At 45.4% G+C, this 17374-nt stretch overlaps 1 protein-coding gene across 4 annotated transcripts in view; it reads left to right on the plus strand.

The window, feature by feature from the left end:
- Positions 1–17374, plus strand: part of PRKDC (protein kinase, DNA-activated, catalytic polypeptide) — a 162772-nt gene that overhangs the window by 27803 nt on the left and 117595 nt on the right. For all 4 annotated transcript variants that reach the window (XM_021089419.1, XM_021089420.1, XM_021089422.1 and 1 more), the window contains 9 exons: positions 513–628; positions 1260–1419; positions 2356–2442; positions 3383–3502; positions 3753–3912; positions 10226–10332; positions 12009–12117; positions 13335–13498; positions 14142–14294. In XM_021089419.1, coding sequence (XP_020945078.1) covers positions 513–628; positions 1260–1419; positions 2356–2442; positions 3383–3502; positions 3753–3912; positions 10226–10332; positions 12009–12117; positions 13335–13498; positions 14142–14294 — 1176 coding nt within the window. The remainder of the gene's footprint in view (positions 1–512; positions 629–1259; positions 1420–2355; positions 2443–3382; positions 3503–3752; positions 3913–10225; positions 10333–12008; positions 12118–13334; positions 13499–14141; positions 14295–17374) is intronic.

Here is a 17374-nt window from a genome sequence, read left to right on the forward strand (position 1 = left end):
ACTTTCAATCTATATGTATCTTTTGTCCTAAGGTGAGTTTCTTGTAGGCAGCATATTGAAGGTTTTTGCCTTTTTATCCACTCAGCCACTCTGTGTCTTTTGATTGGGGCATTCAGTCCATTGACATTTGGGGTGATAAGTGATAGATGATTATTTATTGCCATTTTGAACCTCGTGTTCCAGTTGATTCTATGGTTCTCCAGTCTTCCTTTCTTTTTTTTTTTTTTTTTTTTTTTGGTTGGATGGTCTCCTGTTATTATCTGTTTGATTGTTTTGTTTTGTTTTTTTTTTATTTTTTGCAAATGCAATATTTGGTTTTGGCTTGTGGTTGCCCTGTTTCTAGTGTTTTCTGAGGGTCCCAGCTTTTCTATCCAGCTGAGCTTCTTGGGCAGGTCTGTGCCTTCTCACCTCTGTATTCCTTCTTCATAGCCTCAGGTCATAGAGTCCTTTGCTCAGTTGTTTGTTGAATGATTGAATGGTGCAGTGTCTTCTTGGTACAACTTATTTTTCAGGGTGAAAATGAAGCTACTGGTGTTTGGGTGATCCCAACTTCAGATCCAGCCGCTAATTTACATCCTGCTAAACCTAAAGATTTTTCAGCTTTCATCAACCTGGTGGAATTTTGCAGGTATTTAAAAAATCTTAGGATTTCCTGTCGTGGCTCAGTGGTTAACGAATCTGACTAGGAACCATGGGGTTGTGGGTTCGATCCCTGGCCTCGCTCAGTGGGTTAAGGATCCGGCGTTGCCGTGAGCTGTGGTGTGGGTCGCAGACGCGGCTCGGATCCCGCGTTGCTGTGGCTCTGGCGTAGGCTGGTGGCTACAGCTCCGATTCGACCCCTAGCCTGGGAACCTCCATATGCCGCTGGAGTGGACCAAAGAAATGGCAAAATAAATAAATAAAGAAATAAAAATAAAGAAAATCTTACATGTTTAAGAGTGGAATTATCAGTTATTGGCTATAATATAGGAAGATCACTTTTGGAGATGTAAGAAGTGAAATTGTAGGGCTTAAAATATAAAACCACTTCTGCGAAGCTTTAAACTCTATCTAAATGTACCAGCTGAGGCTTTTTTTTTTTTTTAATATATTTTAAAAAGTCCTCAGGTAGGGAAAATAAGGAATGTATATATACCTGAAAATGCTATGTAATGGAATCACAGATTATAATTTTCATTATGTTCCTTATAATTTCAAAGCCAAATAAAAACAGTTTATGATGAGAACTTCTACATTAAGTTTTGAGTTTGTTTTTATAGAGACATTCTTCCTGAGACACACATAGAGTTTTTTGAGCCATGGCTGCACCCCTTTGCATATGAGATAATTCTGCAGTCTACACGGTCACCGCTAATTAGTGGTTTCTACAAATTGCTTTCTGTTGCCGTGAGAAATGCCAAGAAGATAAAATATTTTGAGGTAAGCGTTTTTTGGAGGACATCGAATATTCCTTTGTTTATAGGTTGCGTGAGTGTGTATAAGTGTATTATAAAATACAGCATTATAGTGTATTGCAGTTTTAAGGGATATTGGTTTTATGATAATATATGTATGTATGTATTTATTTTTGGTCTTTTTTTGTCTTTTCTAGGGCTGCACCCACGGCATATGGAGGTTCCCAGGCCAGGGGTCGAATCGGAGTTGTTGCCGCCAGCCTACACCACAGCCACAGCAACGCCAGATCTGAGCCTTGTCTGTGACCTATACTACAGCTCACAGCAACACTGGATGCTTAACCCATTGAGTGAGACCAGGGATCAAACCCGTAACCTCATGGTTCCTAGTCGGATCCATTAACCACTGTGCCAGGACGGGAACTCCCAATATGTATTTTTTAAGAAAAGTGGTAGTGTGAGCTGATGGCACTCTTTTTAAAAAGTTAACTAGTTGCCCTCCCTGCACCTGGCTGACTATGTGAGCTCTGCAGAGGCTCTGAGGGCCTGGTTGGTGCTGGGCCGGTGTCACCAGCACCACTTGGAGGGTCTCATGCTAATCAAACTCTGGGCCGCAGCCCAGCAGCCTGTGCCTGGGCCACCCTGGGGATGTGCTGGCTCGTGAGGCTAACCGGGTTAGTGTCCGAGGGCTGTGGTCATGAGCCCGTGTCTGCTCTGGGCGTACACCATGGGGAATGGACTCAGGCCTCTAGCTTTTGACCAGCTGTCTACCTCCCACCTCACGCTCAGTTTCTCACTGGCCTCTGCCTGCAGTGTTTTCAGGGCCGAGTTCCCTTCCCCTCTGTGTGAGGCCTGAGCAAGGGGATAATGGGTTGCCCGGGGAAGGATGGGGGAACGGCTGTTAGGACACAGGTTTAATTGGTTATCGTTCACTGAACTAATTTAGTGGTTTATTCCACAGGGAGTTGGTCCACAGAGTCAGAAACAGTCTCCTGAGGACCCAGGAAAGTATTCCTGCTTTGCTTTGTTTGCAAAATTTGGTAAAGAGGTAATTTTTAAATGATTTATCCAGTGTTATCGTCAGTTATTTAAGGATGAATGTAGGGACTTCCTGTTGTGGCTCAGCGGTAATGAACCCGGCTAATACACATGAGGATGTGGGTTTGATCCCTGGCCTCACTCAGTGGGCTTAGGGGCTTGTGTGGCTGTGGCTGTAGTGTAGGCTGGCAGCTGCAGCTATGGTTCAGCCCGTAGCCTGGGAACTTCCATATGCCACAGGTGCAGCCCTAAAAAGCAAAAAAAAAAAAAAGACTGTATGTCGAAAGTTATGTAAATGATCTGATTACATAAACATTGGTTGTTTAATACACGTGAGAATTAAGGAGTTGAAAAACACTAACAGAGGAAATCGTGGGGCTTCCTCAGTCCCCTGAGTTTTTGCAAAATAATTTGCTGACAGCTCAGAGTTAATAGATTCTTTAGCTTTTCCATATGGTGGGGATTAAGTATTAAACAAATGAACTTTTCCTGGAGATCAGGCCTTCATTTTTATTTTATTTTTATTTTTATTTATTTATTTATTTTTTGTCTTTTTGCCATTTCTTGGGCCGCTCCTGCGGCATATGGAAGTTCCCAGGCTAGGGGTCTAATTGGAGCTGAAGCCGCTGGCCTACACCAGGGCCACAGCAATGCTGGATCTGAGCCGCGTCTGCGACCTACACCACAGCTCACAGCAACGCCGGATCGTTAACCCACTGAGCAAGGGCAGGGATCGAACGCGCAACCTCATGGTTCCTAGTCGGATTTGTTAACCACTGCGCCACAGCGGGAACTCCCAGGCCTTCATTTTTAAATGAATGTGTCTGGGTCAAACAAAGACCACATGGTCATTTCTCATATTTGAGAGTAGGGTGTCTTGAGTTGAACTTGTAGTCGAAGGCTCTGTTCAGGTGCATAGCACTGACCTTCTTGTCGCCTTTCTTGCTAAGGTGTCGGTTAAAATGAAGCAGTACAAGGATGAACTTCTGGCCTCCTGTTTGACCTTTGTCCTGTCCCTGCCACATGCCATCATTGAACTTGATGTCAGAGCCTACGTCCCAGCACTGCAGGTGCGTCGTCCTGTTTCCTGCAAAGTGTGGCAGTTACAGTGGGCACTCACCCATTAGATGCCCTGGTTCAAGTTCTGCTGCCACAGAGCAGCGTGGAGACAGTCGGCCGGGCCTCTCAGGGCTCTCAGGGGTGTGAGGAGGAGACACCACTGCCAGGCCTTCCCCAGAGGCCACTCAGGGCACCTTCCTCTCCTGCCTGTCTGGGGAAGCCCCTTCCATCCTTGGTGACCTTGTTTGTACTGCCATGCAGATGGCGTTCAAGCTGGGCCTGAGCCACACCCCACTGGCAGAAGTAGGCCTGAATGCCCTGGAGGAGTGGTCCGTTTGCATCTGCAGAGAGGTGATGCAGCCCTATTATAAGGACATTCTCCCCACCCTTGATGGATATCTGAAAACTTCAGCCTTATCAGGTAAGGTTTAGGAGAATTTTGACATGTATCTTAAATAAAATGACAGCAAATAACTATAATAAGACTGCGTATTTATATTTTTGCTACTTCTGAAATTTGAGCCCAATATATTCAAAATATGTTTGGTATCTTTGTAATCTCCCCAATTCATTTCAGTATAATTGGGACATAGAAAATATAGCTGAAGTATTAAACCAATTTTTTATTTTACTCACTTATATCCTACCAAGATTTACAAAGTCTCCAAGGGCAGAAACTCTGCCTTAAGTGTCTTGAACTCCTTATAGATCCTAATAATACTACCTTGCAAAGAGACATTTTTTTTTTTTTGTCTTTGTGCCATTTCTTGAGCCGCTCCCGGGACATATGGAGGTCCCCAGGCTAGGGGTTGAATTGGAGCTGTAGCTGCTGACCTACGCCAGAGCCACAGCAACTCAGGATCTGAGCTGCGTCTGCGACCTACACCACAGCTCATGGCAATGCTGGATCCTCAATCCACTGAGCGAGGCCAGGGATCGAACCCGCACAACCTCGTGGTTCCTAGTCGGATTTGTTAACCACTGAGCCACAACGGAAACTCCGCAAAGAGACTTTTGTTTAATAAATCAATCAGAAATTAAAACAATAAGGAAACCCACTAGTAATTTTATATTTTGACCTAATCCCAACTGACTTTGATTGGTGTTCTTCAGATATAACTGATGAAGCACTAATATTAGTTAGGAATTGTCAGACAAGAAATAGGTTTGGGAAAAAATTCAGTGAATAAATTCTCCTGGTCAAGAAAAGTAGTATGTAGAATTGAGGGGAACAGATTTGCATGAACCAGGTGGACTGGATGTCATGACCAGATGGACTGGACGTTGTGATCACAGATGCAGCACAAAGAAAGGTTCATACTGGAAAAGACCCTGAAGTATTAGTAAGAATTTAAATGAACTGTCACCAAAGTCAAAAGTCGTGTTAATTTGTAAAATTTTATCTACGTAAATCATTTTCTTTTCCTTTTTGTCTTTTTAGGGCTATACCTGTGGCATATGGAAGTTCCTAGGCTAAGGCTCAGATTGGAGCTACAGCTGCCGGCCTGTGCCACAGACACAGCAATGCCGATCTGAGCTGTGTCTGTGACCTACACCACAGCCCACAGCAATGCCGGATCATTAACTCACTGAGCGAGGCCAGGGATCGAGCCTGCGTCCTCATGGATACTAGTTGGGTTCATTACCGCTGAGATACAATGGGAACTCCAGCAAGTCATTATTTTATGTTCAACTTAAATACTGTTGGTTTGAAAACAGTAATTGAAAATTGTGTGACAAGTTTTGTTTACTGTGCCTAGTTTTTATGACACCTCAATACATATTCAGAGTTCATGAAGAAAGTCACAATTTTGGGATAGTAATAACAAGTATTGTTTAGAAACAAAAAATACAAAGTAGTTGATGTTTGAACCCTATCTGACTTCTGAAATTCACTTACTATAAGGAGAGCTGCTCTTTGAGTAGTTCACTAAAAATACGTGGATTTGGTTAAAGAAAATGAATGTGGTACTTTAATTTGCTTTTTTGCATTTAGTTCTGCCAGTTACCTCATTGAAAGATTTGTATTTCGTTTAAGTTAATGTGGGACATTTCTGTGATTCTTCTAAGCAGAGGATTGTTTTATATCTTGGTAAACATATGGATAATTAGGTAGGGCAAAGCAGAGGGAGGTAAAGTAATAAACTCACTCCCTGGTCTCAAAGGCCACCCCTGTTTTAGTGATATTGCATAGGAATTAAACTCCCAGAACTGTTGCTTTAACAGTCAGAGAGCCCCTTTGCTCTTCACCCAGACCTAGCAGCTCCATTGTATCCCCCCGCCCTGTTGCTGCGTGTCCTTTCTCTGTACCTTGTGGTAGTGGGTGTGCACACAGGACGCCGTTTCCTGACCCTTGTGTCAGGCAGTTGCGGGCACCATGGGTATTTCTGCCTTAATCCTGCATGTGCATTGCCTTTCTGCACCTGAGGCATCGTCGTCGTCAGAAGCAAGCCGGGTCGTGGACTCCTCCCCCTCCCCTGCAGCCCAGTGTAGGCTTTCAGCTGCTTGTAACTTCCTCCGAGGCTGTCCTTTTAGCCGAGTTTTCTGGGGCCAAATTCAGGCCTGTCTGTGTCCTGTGTTCAGTTGTTGTGCTTCTCGATGGGCATCTGTCTGGGCCAGTTCTCAGATTGTCACGACGGTAGAGGGTGATGGATGGGATTTGGGAGAAGGTCCTGCTCCACTGGGCTCGTCTTGCGTCCCCTGGTGGGGAGCTTGGGGCTGGCATTGGTGCTGCCACAGTGGCCATGCTCTTTGGCGTTGGCTTAGCAGGAGCCCCGTGGGGCCCCTAGGATGGTGAGTAGGTCCCAGAGGTCCTCCTCCCTCTCCTCAGGTGCTGGTGCTGCCGAGCAGGGTAGGGCCCCAGCTCCTGGGGTGGGGGTGCAGGCAGGGTGGGGAGGGCAGCATGTGGGGGTCGGACTGCTAGATCAAGGTGCTGTTGGCCAAGGAGAACTAAGGGGCCCCGAGGAATCGCCCAAGGGGGTGGGGGCTCAGGGCTGCCGCCTTCTCTGCTCTCACCGTGACTCTTCCACCCACATGGTTGATATAAGCATACACACATGGTGGGATGGACGTAGGAACAGGGAGGAAGGTGTGCGTGTGTGGGTAACGCACACCCACGCTCCCCCTCTGTCCATGGAAAGGCCTGCCCTGGGCTAGTGCTACCTTGACAGCAATGAGCAAACCCATCCCCAGAACATGGCTTTGCAGAAATGCCTGGTTCCAGCCTTGGACAGGGAAGGACAGGAAGAACCTGGAATTTTGTATTTCCTGATATATTCAGAAATCAAGGAAGTGTCCAGAGAATGATGGGGAATGTTCCAGGAAATGGGATAATCTGAGCATCAAGATGGGTCATTCCAGCCAGAGCCAGAACCATAGGCTCAGGGAGGCCCTGTTAAGTGTGCAGTTACAAGTGGCTGAGTACCTGGGGTCACGTGGTACCCTTCCTCCTGCTGTGGTAAGTCACTGCAGGCCGAGCAGTGGAAGCATCACCACCTGTCATGTCCCGGTCCTGTGGGTCGCAGGCCTCAAGTCTCCCACAGCTGGAATCCAGGTGTCTGCTGGCTGGGCTCCTACCTGGGGATGAGTCTTCAGGACCGTGTGGGTTGTCTGGCACTTGAGGTCCCCACCTCCCTGTTGTGTTGGCAGTCCAGGCTCATGCTTGGCCTCCGGAGGCCTTTCTCTGGTCCTTCAGTGTCACAGCCAGCAGTGTGCTTTGAACCCTTAGACTTGGACTCTTCCAGAACAGAAGCCCAGATTCTCAGTGAATGTTCCCCAGGGGTCTCGCTCACTTGGCACAAGCAAACCAAAACTCCGTCTGAGGGAGAAGAGTTGGAGAAGCAGGGGGTGGAGCAGGTGAGGTTCTGTTGTCACGGGGTCTCGTTTCTGGGAGCCAGGAGAGGTGGGTGCAGCCATGGTGGAGTCAGCGCATCAGCACTGGAAACTGCCATGACTCCACCAGAAGAAGGTGACCCCGTGTCAAAGGCCTTATCTGACCTGGGATTAACAGGACTAGTGAGGTGTCCCAGGCGGTTCCTGGAGCCTGAACGCAGTCAGGAGGCAACGTTTGACGAGCCCAGATCGAGGGACATGTACCGCCGTCCTGGCGCCTAGTTTTGTGAATGTCTGGGTCTTGAGGTTCCAGGAGAGACCGAAGAGAAAAGACTGCTGAGTGTGACCTGCGCTTCTGCGCTGAGACAGCTGAGGGCGAAGTGGCGTGTCTGCAGCTCAGCACCCTGACCTGGGCAGCGCCTGGCTTTCACGGGGACAGGGACCTTGCAAGTCACACGCTCTTTAGGGTGGCGGAACTCTCATCAGGTTGCTAACTTACAAATAGGTGGTTCGGGAAAGAAAAGTTCTGTCCTATATTTGCATATCCTGTAGAAGATTAATTGTTTTAAAAGTAAGTTTAATAGAAGCTGCTTTGCAGCCGTAAATGTTCTTATTCTTCAGGGAGCTCTCACCAGGCTGGTGATTCTTCTGAATCAGTTATTACTATCAAAGTGGTGAAATGGTGGTTTTCTTTATTTAACATTTTTTAAATTAAAATACTGTTGAGGAGTTCCCGTCGTGGCGCCGTGGTTAACGAATCCGACTAGGAACCATGAGGTTGCGGATTCAGTCCCTGCCCTTGCTCAGTGGGTTAAGGATCCGGCATTGCCGTGAGCTGTGGTGTAGGTTGCAGACGCGGCTCAGATCCCGCGTTGCTCTGGCTCTGGCGTAGGCCGGTGGCTACAGCTCCGATTCAACCTCTAGCCCAGGAACCTCCATATGCCGCGGGAGCGGCCCAAGAAATAGCAAAAAAAAAAAAAAAAAAAAGTGTCGATTTACAATGTTGTGTTAATTTCTGCTGTACAGCAAAGCGATTCAGTCACACATACATATGTTCTTTTTCGTCATCTTTTCCATTATGGTTTATCGTAGGATATTGAATGTAGGTCCTTGTTTATCCATCCTGTGTGTTACTGGTTTGCATCTGCTAATCCCAAACTCCTAATCCTTCCCGCCCCCATCCCCCTTGGCAACCTCAGGTCTGTTCTCTTTTTTTGGCCACACCTGCAGCATGTGGAAGTTCCCAAGCCAGGGATCGAACCCACGCCACAGCAGTGACAACTCCAGATCCTTTGGCCACCAGAGGTCTGTTTTCTGCATCTGTGACCCTGCTTCTATTTTGTAGATAAGGTCGTGTGTGTGGTATTTACCTACCTATCTGCCTTTTTGGCCACGTCCATGGCTTGTGGGAATTCCTGGGCCAGGATTGAGCCCATGCAACATCATTGACCTGAACCTCAGCAGTGACAGTGCCTTAACATGCTGAGCCACAGAGGAACTCCTGTGTTATGTTTTAGATTCCACATTTAAGTGATATCCTATGGTATTTGTGTTTGTCTGACTGACTTCACTTAGTATGATAATCTTTAGGTCCATCTATGTTTCTGGAAATGGCATTATTTCGTTCTTTTTTATGGCTGAGTAATATTCCATTGTATTTATGTACTGCATCTTCTTTATTCATTCCTCTGTCACGGGACATTTAAGCTGCTTCCATGTCTAGGCTATTGTGAATAGTGCTGCGGTGAACACCGGGGTGCACATATCTTTTTGAATTAGAACATCCTCTGGATAGATGCCCAGGACTGGGATTGCTGGATCATAGGGCAACTCTGAAATGGTAGTCTTCCAACTCATCATCCCTTTTATTTAATTTGTATTCTAGCTTGAGGAACAACTTTGTTTTTCACCTATTTCTTTCTATTAGGAAGGACTTGTGGTTCTTATTTTTTTGGTGGGTGTCCTTTCCTGCTCACGGATGGTGGTGCTCAGCTGGCCCTCATGTGACTGGTCTGTAAACGGTGGGGGTTGTCCTCTTCCTGAGCAGCCCCTTCTCTCTGGTGCGTCTCATCAGGATAGCCTGCACCATATGAGAACCAGCCACTTCTCCAAGGAACCGTATTTCTTTAGTCAACCAATCAACAATGATACTTCAAACCAAGACAATCATTATTACTGTTTGTGTTCTAGAAATTTCATTTTTTTTGTCTTTTTGTCTGTTCAGGGCTGCACCTGCGGCACATGGAGGTTCCCAGGATAGGGGTCTAATCGGAGCTGCAGCTGCCAGCCTATGCCAGAGCCACAGCAATGCAGGATCCGAGCTGCCTCTGTGACCTACATCCCAGCTCATGGCAATGCCGTATCCTTAACCAACTGAGCAAGGCCGGGGATCGAACTTTTGCAATGTCATGGTTCCTAGTCGGATTTGTTTCCTCTGCACCACGACGGGAACTACTAGATATTTCATTTTTTTTTTTTTTTTTTTTTTTTGTCTTTTTGTCTTTTTGTCTTTTTGTTGTTGTCGTTGTTGTTGTTGTTGCTATTTCTTGGGCCGCTCCCGCGGCATATGGAGGTTCCCAGGCTAGGGGTTGAATCGGAGCTGTAGCCACCGGCCTACGCCAGAGGCACAGCAACGCAGGATCCGAGCCGTGTCTGCAACCTACACCACAGCTCACGGCAACGCCGGATCGTTAACCCACTGAGCAAGGGCAGGGATCGAACCCGCAACCTCATGGTTCCTAGTCGGATTCGTTAACCACTGCGCCACGACGGGAACTCCGATATTTCATTTTTAATCGTAAATTAAATTAGGATTTTTCTGTCTCTGTGTGCAGTATAGTGTGTTTTCCCTTGTATTCACCAATAAAGGATGCTTAAAATTGACTTTTGTTGACTGTTGATAGATGAGACCAGGACTAACTGGGAAGTGTCGGCACTTTCTCGGGCTGCCCAGAAAGGATTTAATAGAGATGTGTTAAAGCATCTGAAGAGGACCAAGAACATTTCATCAGTAAGGAATCCCTTGTCTTGTCTTTACTTTAAACAACGGAGAGATCAGATTCTAATGCTTGTGAAAAGTGAAAATCTTCATTTAAAATATTAATTGTTCTTATATATAAATTAGAGTTTAGAAATAATTCAAGTTATATATGAATTGAATTTAGAAATAATTCCAGTACATAATTTAGCAATAAAAATGTAAATGGTATTGGTGTTCCCTTGGCACAACAGGTTAAGGATCTGGCTTTGCCTCTGTGGTGGCTCGGCTTGCTGCTGAGGTGCGGGTATGATCTCCAGCCCAGCGCAGTGGATGAAGGATCTGGTGCTGTAGCCGCCATGATGTAGGTTACAGCTTTGGCTCAAGTTCGGTCCCTGATCCAGGAACTTCCATATGCCATGGGTGCAGCCAAAAAAGAAAAAAAGAAAAACTGTGTTAACTGGTTTATTTCCTTGATCTTATTTTCTCTTTTTTGGCTGCTCCTGTGGCATGCAGCAGTTCCTAAGATGGGGATCGAACCCAGGCCACAACAGGGATAATGCCAGATCCTTAACCCACTGAGCCCCAGGGAACTTCTTGCTATTGTTTTCTTGTTTGGCATAAGCAGTTGCAATACTGATATTATGGATGTGTGGGATTGATTCATTTACTGATTTGATCTGAAATGCATCATTTTGTCAACTTTAATTCATGGCAGTTTTTTTTTTTCAGTGATAATATCTTGAACACTTTTTAAAGATGTGGTATATAACATAATAAAAATGATGTAAATAGAGAAAACTGAGTTAGTGCAGGGAAAGTATTTTAGGTGTGATGTAAAAAAATGAAATTTGAAAAACCTTTTATGTCTGGAACTGATACTTCAAGCTCTGGGGAAAAGTCCTCCCACCTCATTATTTTCAACATCTTTTTTTTTTTTTTTTTCTCTTCTTTTTAGGACTGCACCTGCGATATATGGAGGTTCCCAGGCTAGTGGTGGAATCAGAGCTGTAACTGCCAGCCTACACCACAGCCACAGCAACATCAGATCTGAGCCATGTCTGCAATCTACACCACAGCTTGTGGCAACGCCAGATCCTTAACCCACTGAGCAAGGCCAGGGACCAAACCTGTGTCCTCATGGATGGTAGTCAGATTCGTTTCCGCGGAGCCACCACGGGAACTCCGAACACCGACCAAGCTTTAAGAAGCCACCATGTGCTCAGTTTGGAGAAGTAGGAAGAAGGGCTGCCTGCTGGCCCTCCTTGTCCAGCCACAGACATGAAAACGGAAACACACCCCTTGCCTGAGGTTGTTTGTTTGAAATACGTAGTTACTTTTCCTAAAAGTATGTCATTGGTTAATATGCAATGGATTTAGTATTTTTAAATAAGATAACTATTTAATATTTCAGTTTTAACTTTTATTATGATAAATATTGGGAAATACAACCCACATAAGCAAAAGTTGTTCAGGGATTTTCATATTTTTAGGAGTATAAGGGGGTCCTCACAAAAGTTGGAGCCACTGGCCTAGGAAATGGACATGTAACTGAAAAATTGGAAGAGCTGTGACTTCTTTTCATGGATTTACAATGAAGTTAATGCAGTACCGTGTAGCCTATCATGAGCCCTTGGAGCATCAGTAGTGGAGGGAGACAGGGAAGAGTTTTATTCTGGCTCACGTTTGTCTTTAATATTTTCACTCAGTTGTCTGCACATTCGCAAAGTGAAGCACTGTCCTTGGAAGAAGTACGGGTTCGAGTTGTGCACGTGCTTGGCCGTCTTGGAGGACAAGTCAACAAAAATCTCCTAACAGGTAACCTTTCCTTAAGATAAATTAACCTTTGCAAGTTCCTGGTGGCTCAGCGAGTTAAGGATCAGGGTTGTCACTGCTGTGGTGCTGGCTGGATCCCGGGCCTGGGAACTCTGCAAGCCCTGGGCATGGCCAAAAGAGAAAAAAAGATGAACTAACCCTGTAGCTGTATTTTTGTACTTCAGTTTGGATCCTTACAGACGGTGGTATATCCAGATATTCACTCCCATTTGTGATTTTTGTGTTTTCAAGTAAGATTTCAAAGAATCCCGTTTTGCCTGATGAAATGCTTCATCTGGGCCCTGCAGTCAGCGGGGTTCTGTGCCCTCACAGGAGTGCTCTGGCGTCTTTTCCACTTGAAGCAGAATCTGAGTCGATACTCTACATTAAACATGGTGTTGGGAATTCAAAGTTATCTCTTTTAAGGCTGATATTCTCAATATTTAGACATTTTCAGATTGTTTTTGATCAGAATTAGTGTTTTTGATTTGCTGACTTGGCATTTAGGAAGTTAGAGCCTCTTGAAAGAGAATAAAGGAGAGTAAGTGTTAAAAAAAGATTTTTTTTTTTTGTTATTGTTGCCCTAGGGCATATGGAAGGAATTTCCAGACCAGGGATCAGATCCAAGCTGTAGCTGTGACCTCTGTGGCAGCTGTGGCGACGCGGATCCTTAACCCACTATGCCTGGTGGGGATGGAACCTGCAACCCAGCGCTCCAGAGACACAGCCCATCATGGCACAATAGTGGGAACTCCCAGCAGATTTTTTTTTTTTTTTGTCTTTGGTCTTTTTTCAGGGCCGCACTCGTGGCATATGGAGGTTCCCAGGCTAGGGGTCGAATTGGAGTAGCCACTGGCCTACACCAGAACCACAGCAACACAGGATCCAAGCCTTGTCTGCGACCTACACCACAGCTCATGGCAATGCCGGATCCTTAACCCACTGGGCCAGGCCAGGGATCAAACCTGCAACCTCATGGTTCCTAGTCAGATTCGTTTCTGCTGTGCCATGATGGGAATTCCATTTTTTCTTTTTTTTGGCCAGCAGATTTTTAATCAAAATTGTGTTCAATTACCATTCTCCCACAGAATAGTAAGTCTTACTGCAATTAGAAATTAAACATTCCTGACTATGATACTAGTTTAGAAATAGCTAAGTCAGATCTGCAGGTGCCTGGTGACCCCTGGTCAGCACATCTGAACCTCTGAATCTCTGGACAGGGGTGTCCTCGCGGGATTGTCTGCGGAAATGCGTGGCGTGGGACCCACAGCGGAGGCTCAGCTTCGCGGTGCCCTTTCCGGACATGAAGCCTGTGGTCCATCTGGACGAATTCCTGCCTCGAGTCTCAGAGCTGGCGCTCTCAGCCGGCGACCGCCGCACCAAGGTACTGGGTGTGCCTGCTGCGCTGAGGGTGTGTATGTGCGCACGCGGAAATGGTGCCTTTTCTGTCTGACAGTGGGTAAAAAACTGCCAGTTTGCAGAAGTATACGTCCTTGGTAAGAAAAAGTTACCTGTCAGTTACCTCAACAGCTAATAACCTGGCAAATGTTTACCCCCCAGGGCTCTTCATAGTGCGAACATAGTACAGAGGCATTTAAGGTGATTTTTAGTCTGCTTGGTTATCTCCTCAACCAAAGAGACTAGAAACAGATAATCTCAAGTTTTTATATGATTTTGTTCATTTCCAAAGTTGGCGCTTTAAAAGCGTATTTACTCAAATTGATAGTTGAAAATGTGCTGAGAGATGAAGCACAGTTCTGGGTATGGCAGCACTGAAATACATTTCTTATGGATGTATTAGTCCCAATGTCTAAACATTTTCAGTTCATTTCTTGACTCTTGGATATGGGTGCATCAGAAGTGGACGGAAGGAAGCACTGCTCTTATGCAGGGGGTGCTCCGTGCAATCAGCTTCTGTTTGGGTGTGACGCTTACCTGCTGCAGGGCTGCTGCCTTTGGGGAGCCTTTGAAATGCTCTTCTCTTGTGAACTGAGAACGTCACCTTGTTGGACCCTGGCCTGTTATAGGTTGCAGCCTGTGAACTTCTGCATAGCATGGTTGTGTTCATGCTCGGAAAGGCCAACCAGATGCCTGACGGGGGCCAGGGCCCGCCCCCGATGTACCAGCTGTACAGGCGCACCCTTCCAGTGCTGCTGCGTTTGGCGTGTGATGTGGATCAGGTGAGTGGGTGATGAGGAACTTGAAACAGTTTCGAAACTTTAACAAGTCTTTGGAACCACTGGGGATCTGCCATCCTTCCACCTCTGGTTTAGTTCTTCAGGGTTAGGACCTGGGGCTCGGGACTTTTAAAAGCTCCCTGCGCTTTTTGAATTCGTGGCACAAAGTCTGGGAGAGAACTGCTGTTCCAGGTAAGTTTCCCGAGAGTCTAGTGTCTGGCTGTTTGCTGTCAGCCCCTTCACATCGGGGCTTGTGTCTTTTTTTTTTTTTTTTTTTTTTTGTCTTTTGTCTTTTGAGGGCTGCACCTGCAGCATACGGAGGTTCCCAGGCTAGGGGTCTAATTGGAGCTGTAGCCACCGGCATACATCAAAGCTCACTGCAATGCCAGATCCTTAACCCACTGAGCGAGGCCAGGGATTGAACCAGCAATCTTGTGGTTCCTAGTTGGATTAGTTTCTGCTGAGCCATGACGGGAACTCCCAGGGCTCGTGTCTTTCAAAGGAGTCGGGAAGAAAGGAGGAACTTGAGCAGGCAGTCAGGGAGGGGACTGGAGACGTCTGCAGGTCGCCTCTTCCTCATGGCTTTGTGGAGTGAATTCTCCATTGCTACCGCTACGCAGAAAAAATTTGAATTGTCACTTTGTTTTTGAGGCTAGCAGAACACTGATACCAGGGTGCACACATAAAAAAGAAAACTAGGCAAAAAACTCATTTATAAATATAGATGGAAAATCCTTCAGTATATGTATGAATGAATACAAGCCAGCTATGTATGAAGATGCACTGTGACTAAATAGAATTTGGGGTTAAAACTGGAGATTTACCACAGAAATAGATTTCGTAGGACTGATAAGCCTTCAGGGTATTTTAGTGAAACAGGAATGGTTTAGTTTTGCCTTTAAAATGATGAGGGATGTTTGTCTGAATGTCGCATTCAGATCACACCCAGCCGTGAAGCCCTGGCGGTGCCGTGGGGAGAGGTGATGTGGCCTCTCCTCTGTCTGGAGCAGGGCCTTGTGTGGGTGCTTGCTCGGGAGGCCTCGTGTGTTCCATCGGTCGCTTGCACTGATTTGTCCCTGGGCCACTCTAGGCCCTGAGGTCCCGGAGGGAGGGGAAAGAAAAAATGATTATTTTAATATAATTTTTAAAAAAATTATGAAAGCTCAGAGTATCAGCTGTTAAATCTAAGGATTAATGAAGGAAGGAGAAAGCTGACGTATTACAAAGTTGAATTCTCATATGTCAGTATTGACCACTTGGAAAATATGTCTACATTATGCCATTCATAACAGCATAAAAATATAATAATAAAACATCTAGGAACAAACTTCAGTGTGCCAGGCAAACAGATTTTTATAAATATAAAATTAATATGCTGTGTCCCTAAAGAATCAATATTGAGGCATTCCCTTCGCGGCTCAGTGGTTAGTGAACCTGACTAGGATCTGTGAGGATGTAGGTTCGATCCCTGGCTTCACTCAGTGGGCTCAGGATCCGTTGTTGCTGTGAGCTGTGGTGTAGGTTGCAGATGTGGCTCGGGCCCTGCGCTGCTCTGGCTATGGTGTAGGCCGGTGGCTACAGCTCTGATTCAACCCCTATCCTGGGAACCTCCATATGCCACTGGAGGGGCCCTAAAAAGCAAAAAAAAAAAATCGAAGAAAATGCCAGTTCTTTCTAAAACATTCATCAAGTTTGGTGTCATTCCAACAAAAATCCTGGAATTAATTTCATTGTTTTTTCATTTTTAAAGTTGTATTGAAGTATAGTTGATTTACAGTGTTGTGTTACTTTCTGTTGTACAAGTAATTCAGTTGCATGTACACACATACCCATTCTTTTTCGTAGTGTTTTCCCATATAAGTTGTCACAGAGTATTGGGTAGAGTTCCCTGTGCTGCTCAGTAGGTCCCCTTGATCATTCATTCCATAGACAGTAGTGTGCACAGGCCAGCCCCCAACCCCCATCCATCCCTCCCCACAGCCGTTCCCCTTTGGTAACCATAAGTTTGTTTTCTGTGTCTGTCGGTCTGTTTCTGTTCTGTAAGTAAGTTAATTTTTTTCGTGTTTTAGATTCCACGTGTAAGTGATATCATAAGATACTTGTCTTTTTCTGTCTGGTTTACTTCACTTAGCATGATAATCTCTGGATCCATCCATGTTGCTGCAAATGATTATTTCTTTCATTTTTATGATTAACATCCCATTGAGTTATGCACACACACACACACACACACACACACACACATTCACACCACCCCCCACATGTTCTTTATCCATTTCTGTGTTGGTGGGGCTTCCGTGTCTTGGCTATTGTGAATAGATCTGCCATGAACATTGAGGTGCATGTATCTTTTCAAATTATGGTTTTCTCCAGATAGGTGCCCAGGATGGGATTGCTGGATCATGTGGTAGTTCTATATTTCATTTTTTAAAAGAGCCTCCATATTGGTCTTGGTAGTGGTTGTATCAGTTTACATTCCCACCACCAGTGTAGGAGGGTTCCCTTTTCGCACACCCTCTCCAGCATTTTTTATTTGTCAACTTTTTAGAGATGGCCATTCTGACCAGTGTGAGGTGGTACCTCATTGCAGGTTTGATTTGCGTTTCTCTAATGGTGACGCTGAGCATCTTCTCATGTGCTTTTGGCCATCTGTGTGGCTTCTTTGGAGAAATGGCTATTTAGATCTTCTGCCCATTTTTTTTTATCAGATTGTTTTTTTGATATTGAGCTACATGACCAGCAGCTGTTATCCACAAAGGTGTTCAGGATTTTCTATATAAAACAGTCATAAGCTAGAAATATCTGCATTTTGGGTTTTTTTTTGTTTTTTTTTTTGCTATTTCTTGGGCCGCTCCAGCAGAAGGTCCAAGTAGCTTATGTATTTGTAGAAAGTAGTTACAAAAGTGTATGTTTATTTTTATTTTTTATTTTTTTTTTTGTCTTTTTACCATTTTCTTGGGCCGCTCCCGCGGTATATGGAGGTTCCCGCTAGGGGTCGAATCGGAGCTGTAGCCACCGGCCTACGCCAGAGCCACAGCAACATGGGATCTGAGCCGCGTCTGTGACCTACACCACAGCTCACA

This window comes from Sus scrofa, chromosome 4 (assembly GCF_000003025.6).
Source record: "Sus scrofa isolate TJ Tabasco breed Duroc chromosome 4, Sscrofa11.1, whole genome shotgun sequence".
Classification (NCBI taxonomy): Eukaryota; Metazoa; Chordata; class Mammalia; order Artiodactyla; family Suidae; genus Sus; species Sus scrofa.